This window comes from Acanthopagrus latus, chromosome 22 (assembly GCF_904848185.1).
Source record: "Acanthopagrus latus isolate v.2019 chromosome 22, fAcaLat1.1, whole genome shotgun sequence".
In the NCBI taxonomy this organism is placed as follows: domain Eukaryota; kingdom Metazoa; phylum Chordata; class Actinopteri; order Spariformes; family Sparidae; genus Acanthopagrus; species Acanthopagrus latus.
Window position 1 is genome coordinate 16232602 of NC_051060.1, and position 15752 is coordinate 16248353.

General features: G+C 42.0%; 2 protein-coding genes across 3 annotated transcripts; one reads left to right on the forward strand and one right to left on the reverse strand.

Annotated features, from left to right (window-relative positions):
• Positions 1–1591: 1591 nt before the first annotated feature.
• On the reverse strand, positions 1592–10251 carry acbd3 (acyl-Coenzyme A binding domain containing 3). 2 transcript variants are annotated; one of them, XM_037086200.1, is made up of 8 exons: positions 9924–10251; positions 8267–8408; positions 7896–8036; positions 7521–7679; positions 7051–7225; positions 6476–6719; positions 5511–5795; positions 1592–4065 (listed from the first exon to the last, which is right to left on the reverse strand). In XM_037086200.1, the coding sequence occupies exons 1-8, from the start codon at positions 10192–10194 to the stop codon at positions 3851–3853; spliced, it is 1632 nt and encodes a 543-aa protein (XP_036942095.1). In that variant the 5' UTR covers positions 10195–10251; the 3' UTR covers positions 1592–3850. The 2 variants fall into 2 exon arrangements, with proteins under 2 accessions (XP_036942095.1, XP_036942094.1); XM_037086199.1 differs by having other exon boundaries at positions 5511–5798.
• Positions 10252–13507: 3256 nt separating this feature from the next.
• On the forward strand, positions 13508–15745 carry mixl1 (Mix paired-like homeobox). The gene is made up of 4 exons (XM_037086202.1): positions 13508–14311; positions 14429–14649; positions 14755–14881; positions 15018–15745. Exons 1-4 carry the CDS (start codon positions 14215–14217, stop codon positions 15596–15598), a joined length of 1026 nt encoding a protein of 341 aa, XP_036942097.1. The 5' UTR covers positions 13508–14214; the 3' UTR covers positions 15599–15745.
• The last annotated feature ends 7 nt before the right edge of the window (positions 15746–15752 follow it).

The window sequence follows — 15752 nt, forward strand, 5'->3', positions numbered from 1 at the left end:
TACAGTGTAGCACTAAAGCTAGCTTGAATAGTTATCAAAATGCATGTTACCAATAATTAATTGAAATTAAACTGAGAAATGAGGAGACTAAAATTACATGTTGCTGTAATTACCTGACATAATAGTTAGCTAACCCAGTGTTTCAAAGTTGTGCTTTAGGCCTATAGTTACAGTCTAGTTAGATTAAGTTAACATATATTTGCAGCATACTTACCAGCAAAAAAACCCTATGGAAGTGTTTTGTATTGTATTTTTGTTATTATATGGTGACACTTAAACTTCTTGCTCCCATGTAACACACAAATGCCTACTGACAGGTTAAGCTAACATATATACATATATAAAAAGTACCATTAGCCTACAATTTCAGTGCTCCCACTTTAAACAAAGGACATGTCAGTTGTTTGCTCATACCTTTTAAAATAACCAGCGGACAACACATTCTCTGAACACTTGTGTCTGATTTATCTCCTCTTTGTGTGTACAAGGCATGTTTGTCCAGGGCCTGAGGACAGTCCACCGCCTGGCATCCCACCACTGCTCTTTAAATTCCAAAGAGCGAGCTGTCATCATTGATAGCATAGCTCAGATTTACTTCTCAAAGTCTGGCTAACAAATGTCAAGTTGGCAGCATGTGCCTGTGTAGTATGTAACACGCCCCCTGGTGTCTTCAAGTGAACACAGCAACTTGAAGGGAGCCTCTAAAAGTGACACCCAAACCACCCAGTCCTGGCGTGTGTCCCCACTGTCCATGTTTTCTTATCACTCAACTGACTGGAAATCTGTAAATTCCTCTCCAGCTGGTATGTGCACTATAACAGTTTAACAAGAAGAAGAAGAAAAAAAAGGCTGATTCAGCGGTCCCCTAACTCTGCCCATAGTGACAATCCGTGTGCATAAATGGAAGTCAGTCATAGAGTGTCCTGTTATGCGTGAGTTACATCCGTGTTTGTCCTTTCCTCAGCATAAAATGTGTAAGACAGGAAAGCAACATGAGGATGACACAGTCACCACTGGTGGAAAAACAAAAAGGAACGAGCTAATATTTTCTGTTGCTCCAAGGCCATTTGTGTGTGTGTGTGTGTGTGTGTGTGTGTGTGTGCGTGTGTGTTTCCTCGCATGCCAACACTACCTCCTACTTCTGTTATCTTCTGAAACTGAAAGAAGACTTCCACTTGGTTGCTGGTGTCAGACATGCCCATTTTTGAAAGTTAAAGAATAAAACAAATAGATAAAACCCCGCTTGATGAAAGATATTCCCATTGTAAATCATGATTATAAGATAATAAGTCATAATTATAAGATAAAAAGTCATGATTTATTTGACAATTTTGACTATTTATCTGAAATTCATGATTCACCACGAGAATTTTTTAACCAAGCTGAGCAATTTTTTTGTTGCAGATGGGCTTCCATACTAGGGAGACAATAGGTGAATACAATTAACCTAATGATGGCTCAGTTTTTTAAAAATGTCCCAATAAGCCAGGAATGGAGTTTTAATAAATGGTACTGTTTAAACCTGTGTATACGGCAGTGGTTATATAAGGTGAGAGCATATTAAAAATAGAAAAGCAGAGAAACTATCCAATTCTAGAGATGAACATAAGTTTAATCAAGATTAAATATATGCCCAAAAAAGATCTTGTAACTCATAAGAGATCCAAACAAGTCAAAACAATACAAAAAGATGAGCTTTTTCTGTCTGTTCATGTCTGTCAACAGAGTTCTTACACTTCCTACGAGTTTTGGACTTTCATTCAGGGTAAAATGTATACATATATATCTCATTCACCATATTTTACAGTGCATTGATTCTCCAGACCATAACCTTCTTCCACATCTAAAAACCCATACATAAACTTAATTTGTAGAATTATTTACATACAAGGCTTGAACGAGTCGGCTCAAACCATTTGGTGAGCGTTAAGAAAAAAAAAAAAAAAAACAGACATCACACTTCAGAACATATGGGAACTTTCTTAAAACTTTCTGGGCTTCATTTTTTGCCATAAGTGGTGACATTTTGTTACACGAATCACTGAATGGACAGGAGGCAGGAGTGGCCCCGAATTAAATAATATAATGAATCAACACTCACAAAAAGGACATTGGAGGATTACTCAGTTATTTCCACCTCATTGTCTTTTAAAGTTTGGTTGCATACACAGGAGAAAAAAAAAAGAACAACTACACCTCAAAGAGTGAAAATGTCGAAACCGAACATCTGATGAAACCAACCACATGATCTGAACATCATGTGGTTGGTTCACCAGTATCGACAGTGAATCTAAATCATGGCATCAAATTGAAAGAAGAAAAAAAAAAAGAATACATTTAGATGTCACAAATGAGTTAGTAAGCAACCACATCATCCAGAACACAAACAGAAGTAATCTGTTTATTCACGATACCGTAGTTGAGATGACAATTTGAGTTAATTTATACCAGGTTGGAAAAAATAAACTCAACACCAGCACTGTATTTTGTGATGGATTTCTTTTTTTCTTTTTAACATATGAGCGCTACAAAGACGTAACAGTGCGTCGTGACCTCCAAAACATAGAATCTTTTATTATTATTATTGTTAGGTGTGTCAGAACTGAGTACAGCAATCTCCAAACACACAATGATAAACACAAAAACCTCCCAGGTAATATTAATATACTTCTGTCTCAATACTAGCTCCTTTTTCTCTCTCCCATTCAGAAACGACTGATGAATTCGGGGGACAATCGACGATTTTAGTGCATCCTTAGAAGCAGGCACACCGCTGTAGAGAAGAACAAGCTGAAATGGCATCACACAGATAAAACGAATATCTGTGGGGGAGAGGGAGAGCAAATGTTTATTGAGTCACCTTATCCTGTATGACACGCTGAGATGCTCGACTTTATAAAGTTTAACACTTCATTTGGAGTTCACCCAAAAACAATGGAATGACTTCCTGCCTGTCCTTCATAAAATTTGCCAGTACACTCCAACATTACAAACAAAAACAACAACAACAAAAAAAATGTTGTTTTTTTATGAGAGATTAAGCGAAAACAAGAGCACAGCTTCCACTGATCATCCCGTCAGATCTTCATGTATGCATGGTGACTATGGAAGAGAATCACAAACTACAGTTTCACAACCCAAAAAAAAAAAAAAGGATGATTAACTTTGTGTGCACTGGTGTTTTTAATGTGTGTGTTTGTGACAGAAAACATAGTGTCATGAAGTACATTTGCAAGATAAATTTGATTTTCATCGTTGTGTTCTTTGTGGGATTAACAACCACCGGTTACCACCTACAGTAACAGGAAACAGTTGGCTCGCAGGAGTGCGGGACTCGCTGGAGGTTTCCGTTCACAAAAAAAAAAAAAGCGTCACTCAGGGCAGAAACAGCCACAAGGCCACGTTGGACAGTGTCGGGCTGGGGTGGTGACAGAAGAGGAGCCCAGGGTGAAAAGTGGTGAAATACAATATGAGAGCAAAGTCCTACAGCTTGGTCTATGTGAGCGCAGCAAGGACAGGCGGTGAATATACAACGGGAATACACACTCCTCTTCCACGGGCTCGATGACAAGCATTATAGCATGGGTGTATCTTGGGACACGCATACACATACAGTACACACATATTAGTCCAATCTCCAAAGTCGGGCTCCAGATGTGTCTCTTTGTCACCCTCTGGTGGTTTTTGTCCAGAATAGATCTGGTATCACTTTCTCCCTCACATGCACACGGCACACACAAACACACACACCCATACAGGCTGCCATCACAAAAATCTCCACCTACACACACACACACACACATACATGAACATACACACTCCTTGGCTCCCCCAGTGTCTGTATTCAGGCTTATCTGGTGTAGTAGACTCTGTAGTAGACACTCTTGGAGCGCCAGAGTGAATAGGAGTTGTCAAACTTCAGCAGGTAGACTCCGCGGCCCGGGTACTGGTGGCTGCCGGCGTACACCTCCTCATGACAGTCCCGCCGGTACACCGGCACAATCTCATCCACCTGGGGCTTCCCCGCCTCCTTCTTCGCCTTCTCCTCCTCGCTGGGAGGATCACCTGTGGACAACCATGTATCAAGTTGGAGTGAGCAGGAGGGAATCGCCAGTGAGCCTCATCTTCACTGTTATTACACAATGCTGTCATTAAACTGTCTAGTTTTTTGCTTTAACATATCATTATGGAGTAAATATCGATTGCACAATGTAATGACTATAGACTAATGACACCATCAGTGTTTTGATTTCTCCCCTATAAACTTCTCGTTCACTACGCAATATTGTCTGACACCAGGCCAAAAATATTTCCGGGGAAAATGAAGGCAGACTGGTGATCCAGGCACCATTTCAATCTGCTTTCACCTCTCTACCACAGACTAAATGATTGAATAATTTCATGCTTTTGGGTGTTGTTGGCAGTTGCAATTCTGATTAAAAAGAAACCAATATATGCCACGGAGGCAGATCTTGTCCATTTCCATTTTAACCTTAACACTACAAAGTTATTTTTGTGCCTCAATCCACAGCACATGATGAGATATTTTGGGTACTGAAAAACATTTTCTGCAAGCACATGATTATATTTTCTAAATTCTAAATCTGTAAAAAAAGGACCCCTAATTAATCTATTTTGAGTTCAATACAGTTTTTCAACTGTCTACTGTGCACTCAGGATTAAGGCTCTAAGTCCTTTTAGGTATCAGTCTCACACCTAGGGGGCTAAATTTTAAATAAAATTTGCACACTACAAAATAGATAAACAACTTAATGTGGCACAATCTCCTGTAAAAATCATACTTTGTTGTTTAACTAAATAAACATACAAAACAGCTACTCCAGCAAAGAAACAGAAGTGAAGTTGAGAAGGACTGACATTTCAAAAAGCTTGTTTGAGCAACTGACCAACAAAACCCTGCAAATTCCTCGGCACAATATTTCCTCATGTCTTATCAACATAATGTGTGCATTCATTTCTATTCGCACCAAAGAACTATGAGATGTTTAACTATGGCGTAGGCAAGTTCTAAACTTGTGATAATATTATCATCTATTCGACTAGTTATTCACCTCTCCATTCGGTAAGGAGTTGAACAAAAAATAAAACTGAGAAAACAGACGTTTCCGTTGAAAGCACTTGCTTCTGTGGCAAACATGGAAGATTAAATAGCTACCATGACTTGCTGGCATGCTATTGAAGAGCAAAGTATGTACAATCTGGTATCAATCGCAACTGCTAAGATCACAAAGGAATTCAAGACCCATCTATGTATTTTTATGTCCAATACCGAAACTATGAGGGAATAAATAGCAAAGTTACATTTTCAATTCTTGAAAAGAGAGTGGGAGAGCCTACCCCCAAACACAACATCAAGCTAAGTAAAACTGACTTCTAGACACATTTTGTCACCATGACCTGTTTTTTTTTTTCAACAGCCACCACAAGATGATTTAGCAGTGCTGCCACACTTATCTGTATCAGAACACACTTCCCACCCCCATTCTCACCTTCTTCATCCTCATCTTCATCGCTGGACTCCGACACGTGCACGCTGACCGATGCAGAGGCAGCATCCGTCCACTCGAAGAACACTCCAAACCCGATGTCATAATAGTCTGTGGCAAACTCCCAGAACAGGTAAGAGCCCTCCTCGTGGGTGGGCACGCGCACCGTCACCACCTCGCCACGCCCCACTGTGATCACACTGTCTGCGTCCTGTCGGATTTTCTCCTTGAAGTCCTTTATTTGTGGCCGTGTCCACATGGAGGGAGCAGCTATGACTGGCGGGGAGTCTGCTGTGATCAAAGGACAAGAGAGGTTTTACAATCTGTTGTAAACATATACAGTAAAATCTGCTCATGCAGGTTTCCCATTAGCAAAGAAATATCACAGTCTTATTTCCTATAGAGTCACTTTCCTACCAGCATACATAGATTGGATTAAAAACTATCTCAACTAACAGGCCACATATGTTGTCAGTTTATGCGTGTCACCCAGGGAAACAAAAGAGCACACATGAGTACATGTGACCGATGGCCAAGTGTTGTTTTTGCATACGAAGCTTTCCATCGATCTTTCCTCAAAACATGACGTTGAGAGTTCGTGGCTGGTCCAAGTGGAATAATTTGGTTCAGGATGTATGTTTTGGAATCAGACCATGGCCTTGTTCACTTCTGGTGTGAGTGCTCACTCTGCTGTACACAGAACGTGTGGTAGGATGACTATCATGTAACACTTGTTCCTGCTCTTCTCCTTCCTGCCCTCCCGGTCACATCAGCAAGGACACAGCAGATAAGAATCAGGTGTCAGATTTAGTGTAAAGCTTTGTTTGTTTGACAGAGCTCCCATCTCCTCCCCTCTCTGCCCTGTAGCCGTAGCTGCAATATAACTAAACGGAGATTCTATCAGCATGAAATCAGTTCACTTAGTTTGTGTTTCACTTTAAACAAGACAGAGAAATCAGCCCACCCACCTAATAAAGGCCCGTTCTCCGAGACCTCCTCAGCCGGCTCGGGCTCTGGTTCCCGGTCCATGCCCTCCGAGTATGAGTCTGACTGGCCTCCATTGACTGTGGGGGCTTCCTCTCCAACAGGCGGTGATGCTGCACACAGTGGTCCCGCTGCTGAGGCGAGGGTGGGTTCACTGCTGTTGAAGCTACTAGAATCCAGGGTGCCCTGCACCAAATCAGCCTGCTGCTGCTGCTTCTGTAAGGCCGCCTGGGACAAGAGGGAGGACAACGTTGAGTAAAGATGCTGAATATTAAACCAGGGATTTAAACATAGAATGAGAGGTTTCTAGAGCACAATGGCTACAATTATTATCCTGATGAGTTTGCTCAATGCTGCACTCATTATAATGCAGCATGATGATGAACATCTCAAAATATTACCATAACGTAATTCATGTGCACGCATTTGGGCTTGTTGGTCTGTGACTATCTTCTAATGTCTTGTGTATCTTTTTGCTCAAACTTTTTTACTCACTGCACAATCCAGAAATAAAAATCAATCAAAGAAAGTCTTTCCCTTTGTTTGTGTTACACAATACCTGTTGCTGAGCCAGCTGGACCTGGTAGAGCTGCTGCATGTACTGCTGGTAGTGCTGCTCCTGGAGCTGTCGGATGAGGCCCAGCTGTTGCTCGGGGCTGTTGGGGTATTGCTGAGCAGCATACTGTTGGAACTGCACTGCTGTCTGCGCATTTAATGCCGCCATTATCTGCTGTCTGGAAACCGAACACAGGAGAAGAGCTGGTGAGGAAAGGAAGTGCAGGAAGCGGACGGGAGACAATGATGGACAGTGGAAAGCTTCAGGGTCATAACACAGAGAAGAGTTGTGCTGAGTGTGAAGATTTCAGCTGACTCCACTAAAGTGCCCTGACTGTCCTGCTCCGGGGCTGAGAAGACAATAGCCCTGTAGATATCCATGTCAGGGGAGTGTGATGATCATGTAAAAGTCAAATTGATATATTGACAGCCTGAGCACATTATGCAAACACACAGTGATAGAGAGAGACGTACTTCTGTTGCTCAATCCGTAGTCGCTCTTCCTCTGCCTGTCTTCTCTCCTCTTCCTCTCTCCTCAGCCGCTCCTCCTCCTCGAGCCTCCGTCTCTCCTCCTCCTGCCTTTGTCGCTCCCTTTCCTCCTCCTCCTGCCGCTGACGCTCCTCTTCTTCTTTCCTGGAGTGGAAGAAATAGAAACGATGCAAATGTTTAAATCCATTAAAACATTTCATAGACCATCAGTCAATTAATGTCTAACATTTCCCCTGCTGCTGCTGCTGCTGCTGCTTCATGGTTTGGCTGGCTACACAGAGGACAAACTGAGATGGAGTCTGTATTTAGAAACTGTAGCTGAGGAATCTGTCTCGGGGGAACTGAAGTGGAGCACCTTACCTTTTCCTCTCCTGCTCCTCCTTTTCGATCTTGTGCGAGGTGACGTAGGGAGCGAAGAGGTTACAGCACTTGTTCAGCAGCTTGACAAACTCCACCATGGCCTCCTCCCGCTCCATGTTGCCCAGGGAGGCCCACTCTTTTCTGCACACAGAGCGAGAATGGAGGTGAAGATAAATTAGATAGGTAGCTGGGCAAATTGGGCTCAGCCATTGAGTTTTGTTTTTTTCAAACTCCTTTTACATACCATTTTATTGTTTTTCAACAACAAAAACAAAGCAATGCTGTAGGAATGGTTCCAACTATTGTTTTAGAACACGACAAAAAAAGGAAAAAAAGAGCTCAAATTGACTACATATGTGTGCTGGGATTACCTGCGGTCATTTCCCAGAACATCGAAGAAGCCGACCTCGGGTGAAGCATCAGGATTATAAGGGCCCAGCAACACCTGTTTGTGCAGAGCAACCAGTCGAAGCTTTTCCTCGTAGGTCGGGTGGAAGGCCTTGCCATCTTTATCTGAGAGCAGCAATGAGGAAGCAATGAAGTTGCATTCATTTGTCTTAATGAGGCGGGCTGACAAGTGCATGTGAATGCGGCCTTTTTACTTTTCGATGTAAACAGTGGCAGAATATATGGCATCTGAGTCCAATACGACAGACAAGTTTATAAAACAACTAGTATGTTGATTGTTGTGGCCGTCCTCTGTTGCAAAAAACCACAGACACTCTGACTTAATAAAAACCTCATGACAGTTTAATTGTGCTGAAATGCATTTAATCCTACATGAGGCAAGAATCAGTTCTATGTATTGAAGTTATGCAATTGGACCCAACCCCTCAACTGACTAGAAATACAAAGCGCAGATGACTACTGCACAGAGTGGCAACCAAGCCCAAACCTGTTTGCACAGCCATCGCATTTGAGTTGCTATTATAAACAATACAACACTGATTGCACCTTGCTTTAGAAGGCAAGCAGGATATGTCATGCGATTGTTAGATAGACTGAGCCGTCCTGACTGGTATGAATTAGCAAGACTGACAGAAATTAAGCTTTCCTCATGAAACTTACACCAAGGTTACAGCTGTCAAGTTGTCTTTTTAGAGCGAGTGTGCAATGTTTAATGCTACCACAGTAGCTCAAGACTATCAGGATAGAGTAGCCTACCAGTTTGCATTAGCTATGATAACTTACAATACAATATAATAAAATTCACAATATGTTGCCCAAGATCACAACAGATACATTGATTCTGGGTTAATCAGCGCATTGGAAGACAATCATCTAGCGACACATCATGATATCTGTCTCACTGAAGAGCACAAAATACCAAAGAGAAGGCAAAGTACAGGAATTATGTATTCATTCAGTGCATCGTGGTGTCTGTTACACAAATGCTGACATGAATTGAGATGAAGCAGCATTTAAGAAAAGTGCATTAAGGCTCAGTTAGCTTTGTATGCATGTTTGTATGGATGTATGGAGCACGTAAGTGCCACTAATGCACTTTCTTGGGTATCCTGTTGGAGCTGGAGCGGCAGGGAGGAGCAGGCTCCATTCATCGCAACTCTGACAGGGCAGGGCGTGTATACAGCCCTCACACAAATCACCATAAACCATCATTCAAATAGCTTCTAGCATCACATCTCTAACAGTAGTTGATGGGGCAGTGGGAACGTGGCACGGCAGCCTGTTCTGCCAGTAACCACGGACAGAGAGAAAAGGGGGAGGCAACACCGGGCGAACCGCAGGATGCAAATGTCCACAGGCCACGCAGCCACAAATGGGACTGCTCGGAAGTGTCGAGCTTGTTTTACCCTTTAACAGCCGGCTAATAGCTTGTTAGCGGTGTTAGCTATGAAGCTAAAGTAAAGCTGCGGCTGACAGCAGCAGCCCCGGGTGACAGCTAACGGCTAACGTTAGCACACCGCTAAGCTCAGCGACAGGTAGGCGGCTCACCTCTCTATTTAACGGTCGGTTCGGACGTTAGCTTACCGTTCGAGCTGTACATTAGACATAAACGTAAGATACCTTTGAAGAATTTAAGGCCCAGTCCGTACAGCTCTTGCAAAGGAAAGCCCCATTTCCTCTCTATCGCAGATTTGCCAGTCTCTCCATCTTCTTCGCCTCCAGCGGAGCCCGGTGTATCGGTCTCGGGCTCCGCGGGTTTGGCGTCCGGCTCTTCGACCTGGCTCTGCTCGCCCTCCGGGTCGGGACTGAGGGTGAGGCCATCGATGGAAACTTCGAGCCGGCTGGAAGTAGCACTGTCGAGGTCGCCGCTCTGAACCTCTGTCGCCATCATGTAGACTGTCAGCTGAAGCGGCCACGTACCTACTTCCGTTTAGACCTGGCGGAAGTTCCGGTTTCTTTCTTTCTTTTTTTTTTATTCGATGTAAATAATGACGAAGCTTAACCGATAAGATAATTATCTCCAGCAGTCAGGGCTTTTTATTCTTACTCTCACTATTAGAATTTTTTTCAGACACTTCATTGTAGTTTTAGACAATCACGTTTACGAAAAACTTAATTGTTGGACGTCATTTGTAGTTAATGATATTGTCTTTGTTAATTTTACACAGGAAATAACATTTTATGATATTTTTTCATGCTACATCACTACTGTTAGTAATAATGATAACATTCACTGTAGTATTGATGTAGTTGAAGAGGACCCCTAAATTCATACGTCTTAAATTCGACGCAATTTGACGATGTTCTTTTTACGTAATAATTGACGCAATTTCCATTAACCTGTCTACGTGCACATTTATATACTGGAATCCAAGTCAATAATTGTTTCAATGATTAATATGATGAACTGGAAAATTAGCTTAACATAAAACATATAATAAATAACCTCAAAAGTTTTGTTCTTAGGGAGTTTAACGGTTTAAGTTAGTCTTTTTTTTATTTTTTTTTTATGGAATTTGTTCCATGTTTTATTTGATATTTTGAGAACAACATGATTACAAGTCATATAATTGTGGGGTGTCATTTGTACGTTTTGTTAATGTCACATTGAAAAGGTTTTGGGGGAAGACAGTTTAATCAGAGAGATCTTCACTGACTGATTTACTTTGTTACATGACTGAATGAACTTAATAAACAAACTTACAGGACACAATTTCATTCAATTTTATATTGTTTATATGTGGCGGACCCTGACACATTTCTAGCTTCAAACAGTGTTCTGGGGACCTTATTTTTCCTCTGTGCACAGCTTGTTTATTCAGTTATGGTTAAAAAAAAATTGAGTTGTCACCTAATTAACATTGTAAAATTAAAATTCTGAGTTTTAATTGTTTTGCCAAAACTACATAGTGCCCCTTTAAACACACGCTTTTCCACATTCTTTGTATATTGAGAACAACATGAATACAAATCAAATAATTGTGGGATGTCATCTGTAGTGATTTTTTTTTCTTTTTTCTTTTTGTTAGATTTACATGAGAGATACCATTTTCACAAAGCAAGTTCAACTCACGTCTTGAAAATTCATGTCCTATGTCCTTTTTACATACGAGCCATTTATCCAACCTTGTCAGCGATCTCTGGTTATTCGTAAATGACCTCAAACACATCTGCATTTCTTGTCACACTGATGCCAGTGTATCTCCAGTAAGTTAATACCAATTGTCTGTGTATCAGCCTTGGTGATTTATCAATCAAGCTCTGATATGAACCCACTTTATTACAGAAGTACACACACTTCTGTGTGTAGATAATATCAATAAGATGCCGTCAACATTGAGCACACATTTTTGTTGGGAACCTTCAAATGTAGCCTTTAGTTCCTCAGAACATCCCTCAAATACACAATCACTGAACTCATAACAAAGGTCCATAAGATAGCTGACATTTTAACATATACCTGCAAACTTGTGAGGATAATTTACCTGTCTGTCTGCACTTTAATGTATAGTGGTCAGGGTGAACTGTGGGTTAAACACTGGTCAGACTTTAAAGGTGTCAAAGCTTTTGTTTGTGTCTAGAGAGTCAGCTGCCAACTGGAAATGGCCAGGAGAAATCCCAAAGTGTTTTTTACTGTTTGATGTTTAAAAGTCCCATCTGTTAACTGCAATATATCAGGATTAATCAAATTAAAACTCATCTGATTGAATGAAAATGTAAACATTTTTGTTGTAGACTGCCAAGCTGAAAATTCTGACTATGAGTTAACGCTGAGTAATAAAAGATTTTTATTTGCCTGCACATGAATTTTTCATTATCCATTACTCGAAGCTTTTGGTCACAGATCAGCGTCCAAGGTGTTTGTTTGTTTCATAATCTGAAGACAGCTCTCAGAAATCCTGTCGCTGTCCATCACAAAAGATCAGGAACTTCAACAGCCTCATTTTAGCATAGCAATCTGGTCTGTGCGCACACGCAATACCCAATTAGGAGGCCCTCAGACAAAGACACCCTGCTAACTGTGAATGTCTCTTCCAACAAGCACGTTCCTATCTGAACAAAGCTGTGTGTGACAAAGTACAGAGATCAGTAAGTGCTGTTGTGGCTGTGGAATGACACAATGCCTGTCAAGTCATTTTCCCACAGAGATCAACCAGGAAATAACCAAGGGAAACCATTTTGGATCCGTGCTAGAGCTCGCTTTCAGGAGTGCGATGCCAACTTCTTAGAGCCAAAATGTCATCTACTCCCACATTACGTCAGCTCAGTTACAGCTGTGTTCCAGGCAGATACAGTAATAAGTCTGGTGCTTTGTCACTTCATGTGCAAATAATCACTTCACTCCACACCCAAAGTAATTAAAAGTGATTTATAAGAATCCAAGCCTGTGATTGCCCAACTATGTACATAAAAAACACCCTGACATAAACATTTTTTAAAAAATACTGCTAAAAGCTCACTGCTCCGAGTCTTGTCCAAATATGTGTGAACAAATTAGTCTGTCTGTGCCGCTACCTGACCTCCTGACTTGATCCCCTCTTTGAATCGGATGAAGGAAGGTGACCCATTCAATAACAAGTGCCCACTCCTCGGGAGTACTTTTGAACTGAGGTTTGTGTATTGCGATGAACTTTGTTGCTGCTGAAAAAAGGGGGCAGGAAGGATGATTACCTACATAGATCAGTGCTGAGGAGCAGACAACTAAAGACCTTAATCTTTGTAGAACACAAGTTGTATAATTTGACATTTGAGCCTACAGGAAAGATGTTTAACAGAAGAAAAGTGTTACAAGGAGGACTTGTTGCAGATCCAGTCAGAAAGACATTCATTTCTTTTAACTTATTTGAACACTTATACTAATTTATAAAGTTTCTCTCTGTTATCCTGATAAAATATACTCAACATTGTACATCTTATATATAAATATGTATATCTAAATATGTCCACAAATACCTAACACATCAAGAACATAGGAAACTGGCTACATAGTGGTGAAAAATGCCAATGTTTTCATATTATTAGGAAAAAAAAGGAAATTTGAGTGGAGATCATCAGATATGGCAGAAATTGATTAATTACTGTTCAGAATACTTACTGACTCAGAATAGTGATCATGGCCAAGTGTGTTTTCGTATACAAGGACTTTTCTCGTGTGTGTAGGTGCATGTCAATATCAATACTGGAAAAAAGAAATAAGGCACTTGTAAAATAAAGAATAAAATAAATAAATAAATAAAATAAAAAACACTTCAATAAGACAGGTGAAGTAAAAATGCAAATCATTAAATCAGTATGAAAATAATTATATCAGTAACAGGAACAACTAAAGCAAACAGTCATAAAGATAATAATCAAAGCAGTGTTTACAATGTGTATTTTTAAATAAGAAAGTTGTGCAGTATGTACACTAATATACAGAAATATTGGTCGAGGAAATGTGTAAAGGTTCATCGTTTGCACAACATAGAGTCCACTCACAACAATAAAAACAGTTTGCACACTGCAATTATCTAAATAAAGGACGTTGGTGCACGCAGGGCTCCACTCGTTGAGGAAATGGCAGTTTCCGACTGTCTCTCTTTGAAGGCTACAGCTCCATTATTGCTTCATCCATTCCAAAGCGGATAAATGTTTTCGCTGCCGATGTGTATTGAGCATGCAGATTCCATTAAAGACCCTTTAAAGAGACCTGCGGCCGCTCCACCGCCCCAGGTGTGATCCCTTCGCACCTCCGGCGGCCTGCAGACGTCTGAAGTTGCTGCACGGCCGCTGCAGTGCCAGCCGGCGCTGATGGTCGGCCCATTCACACGTACCGGCAGCACCACACCTTTGATCGCTTGGAGGATTTAACCCCGGCGAGCGTGCAGGTCTCAAACTCAGTCAGTCGCTGCAGGTGAGGACGACAAGGATCATGTCTTCAGTTCATGGGAATATGCGCGTCGGAGATATGAATCACTTCCAGATGTATCACGAAGGAGCTTTGCAGATGAACGGCATGGTGAACTCAGGTTGGTGTCCGGCAGCGCCGTGCGTAATTTACGCACAAGTCCGGTGTCACGTTTCGTATCGCTGCTGCGCATCCGGCAACGTTGTTTACTTAACGATGTGTGCGTTTTTCTCTGCAGATTTTGTGGCGTCGGATGTTACAAACTACTTCAGCTCCGCAAACTCCGTGCAGAGGGCGGATAAATGCGTGGCAATCCTGACCCACAGGAGGAAGAGGACCAACTTCACCCAGCAGCAAATCGAGGTGCTGGAGAAGGTCTACTCGGACACTAAATACCCTGACATCTACCTCCGGGAGAGACTGGAGGCTCTGACCGGGCTGCCGGAGTCCAGAATTCAGGTAATGGAGAAGTTTAATTCAAATGTGAATCGGCTGTGGTGTGATCCTTTCGTCAGTGGTGGCTCAAATGTGCTCACGTTGATTTTTTTTCCCTGCAAATTCCAGGTGTGGTTTCAGAACAGAAGGGCCAAGTCTCGTCGCCAGGTTGGCTCGTCGGTGTCCCTGAAGGTACCCAACCCGCCTGCAGCTGTCCCCTTCAGCCAGCTGCAGAGCAGGATGGGCCCAGAGAAAGGTAACCATCACAGTCTGAGATTAAGTCATCTTAAGTTTATATTTTTTTAAGTAGCTGGAAAAGGACTCCAGAGTTAACTCATGTTTTTTTTTTAATTTCACAACTAATTGCTCCTTTTATTGTTGTTCTCTTTCAGTTTATGATAACAGTCATGCAGCAGAGGCTCACAGGATAGGAGGTTTTGGCCTGGAGGACACATTCAGACCCACAATGCACCAAAATACAGAGGATACTCACAGAGTATCAGGAATCCCCACCAAACCCAGCAGCTATGACCAAACACCGGTCTCCTGCATCTACGACAAAGAGGGAACCAGAGTGAAGCCCGAGCAGATGCGACAACACGAGCTGAGCGTTAACGTCCCGTGCTGCAACGTTCATCTGTATCCCAAGGAGAACGAGCATCTCCCCAAGGTGGAGGCCAGCATGACTGGCAACCAGGGTGCAAAGGTTCTGGTGGAATATGACAATTTCCCACCTAACAAGACCATCGGACCTGAGATGAAGGTTGTGATTCCCCCAATCCCGACCCAGAATAACTTCAGCAGGTCATCACCCAAGGATAATGGATGCCAAATTCAGTATCCACGGGTGAGGGCCGCGGGGGACGGGTTCAGTCACTTCTCCCCGATCCACGCCGCCGAGGCACAGGACTTCACCGACTCAGACTCTGACTGGGAGAGCGAGGCCATGGCTGGCTTCGGAGGCTTTATGTGATGCATCATCGGAGCCGGTGTAAAGAAAACCATGTGTATCATAAGAGGCAGTATACAGTTTGTATTTATTGTAAAAAAAAAAAAAAATAGTAATAAATCTGTTGATTGTGGGAAAAAGAAAGCTGTTAAATGGATTAATCTGTAAATAAAGACTA

Excerpts from the sequence above, each read along its gene's own strand:
- acbd3 (XM_037086199.1), bottom strand. The coding sequence starts at position 10,194 with ATGATGGCGACAGAGGTTCAGAGCGGCGACCTCGACAGTGCTACTTCC. Across the intron at positions 7,680-7,895 it reads GAGGAGCAGGAGAGGAAAAG|GAAAGAAGAAGAGGAGCGTC; the intron begins GTAAGGTGCTCC and ends CTTCCACTCCAG. Across the intron at positions 4,066-5,510 it reads TGAAGATGAGGATGAAGAAG|GTGATCCTCCCAGCGAGGAG; the intron begins GTGAGAATGGGG and ends GGTTGTCCACAG.
- mixl1 (XM_037086202.1), top strand. The coding sequence starts at position 14,215 with ATGTCTTCAGTTCATGGGAATATGCGCGTCGGAGATATGAATCACTTC. Across the intron at positions 14,312-14,428 it reads GAACGGCATGGTGAACTCAG|ATTTTGTGGCGTCGGATGTT; the intron begins GTTGGTGTCCGG and ends TTTTCTCTGCAG. Across the intron at positions 14,650-14,754 it reads TGCCGGAGTCCAGAATTCAG|GTGTGGTTTCAGAACAGAAG; the intron begins GTAATGGAGAAG and ends TGCAAATTCCAG.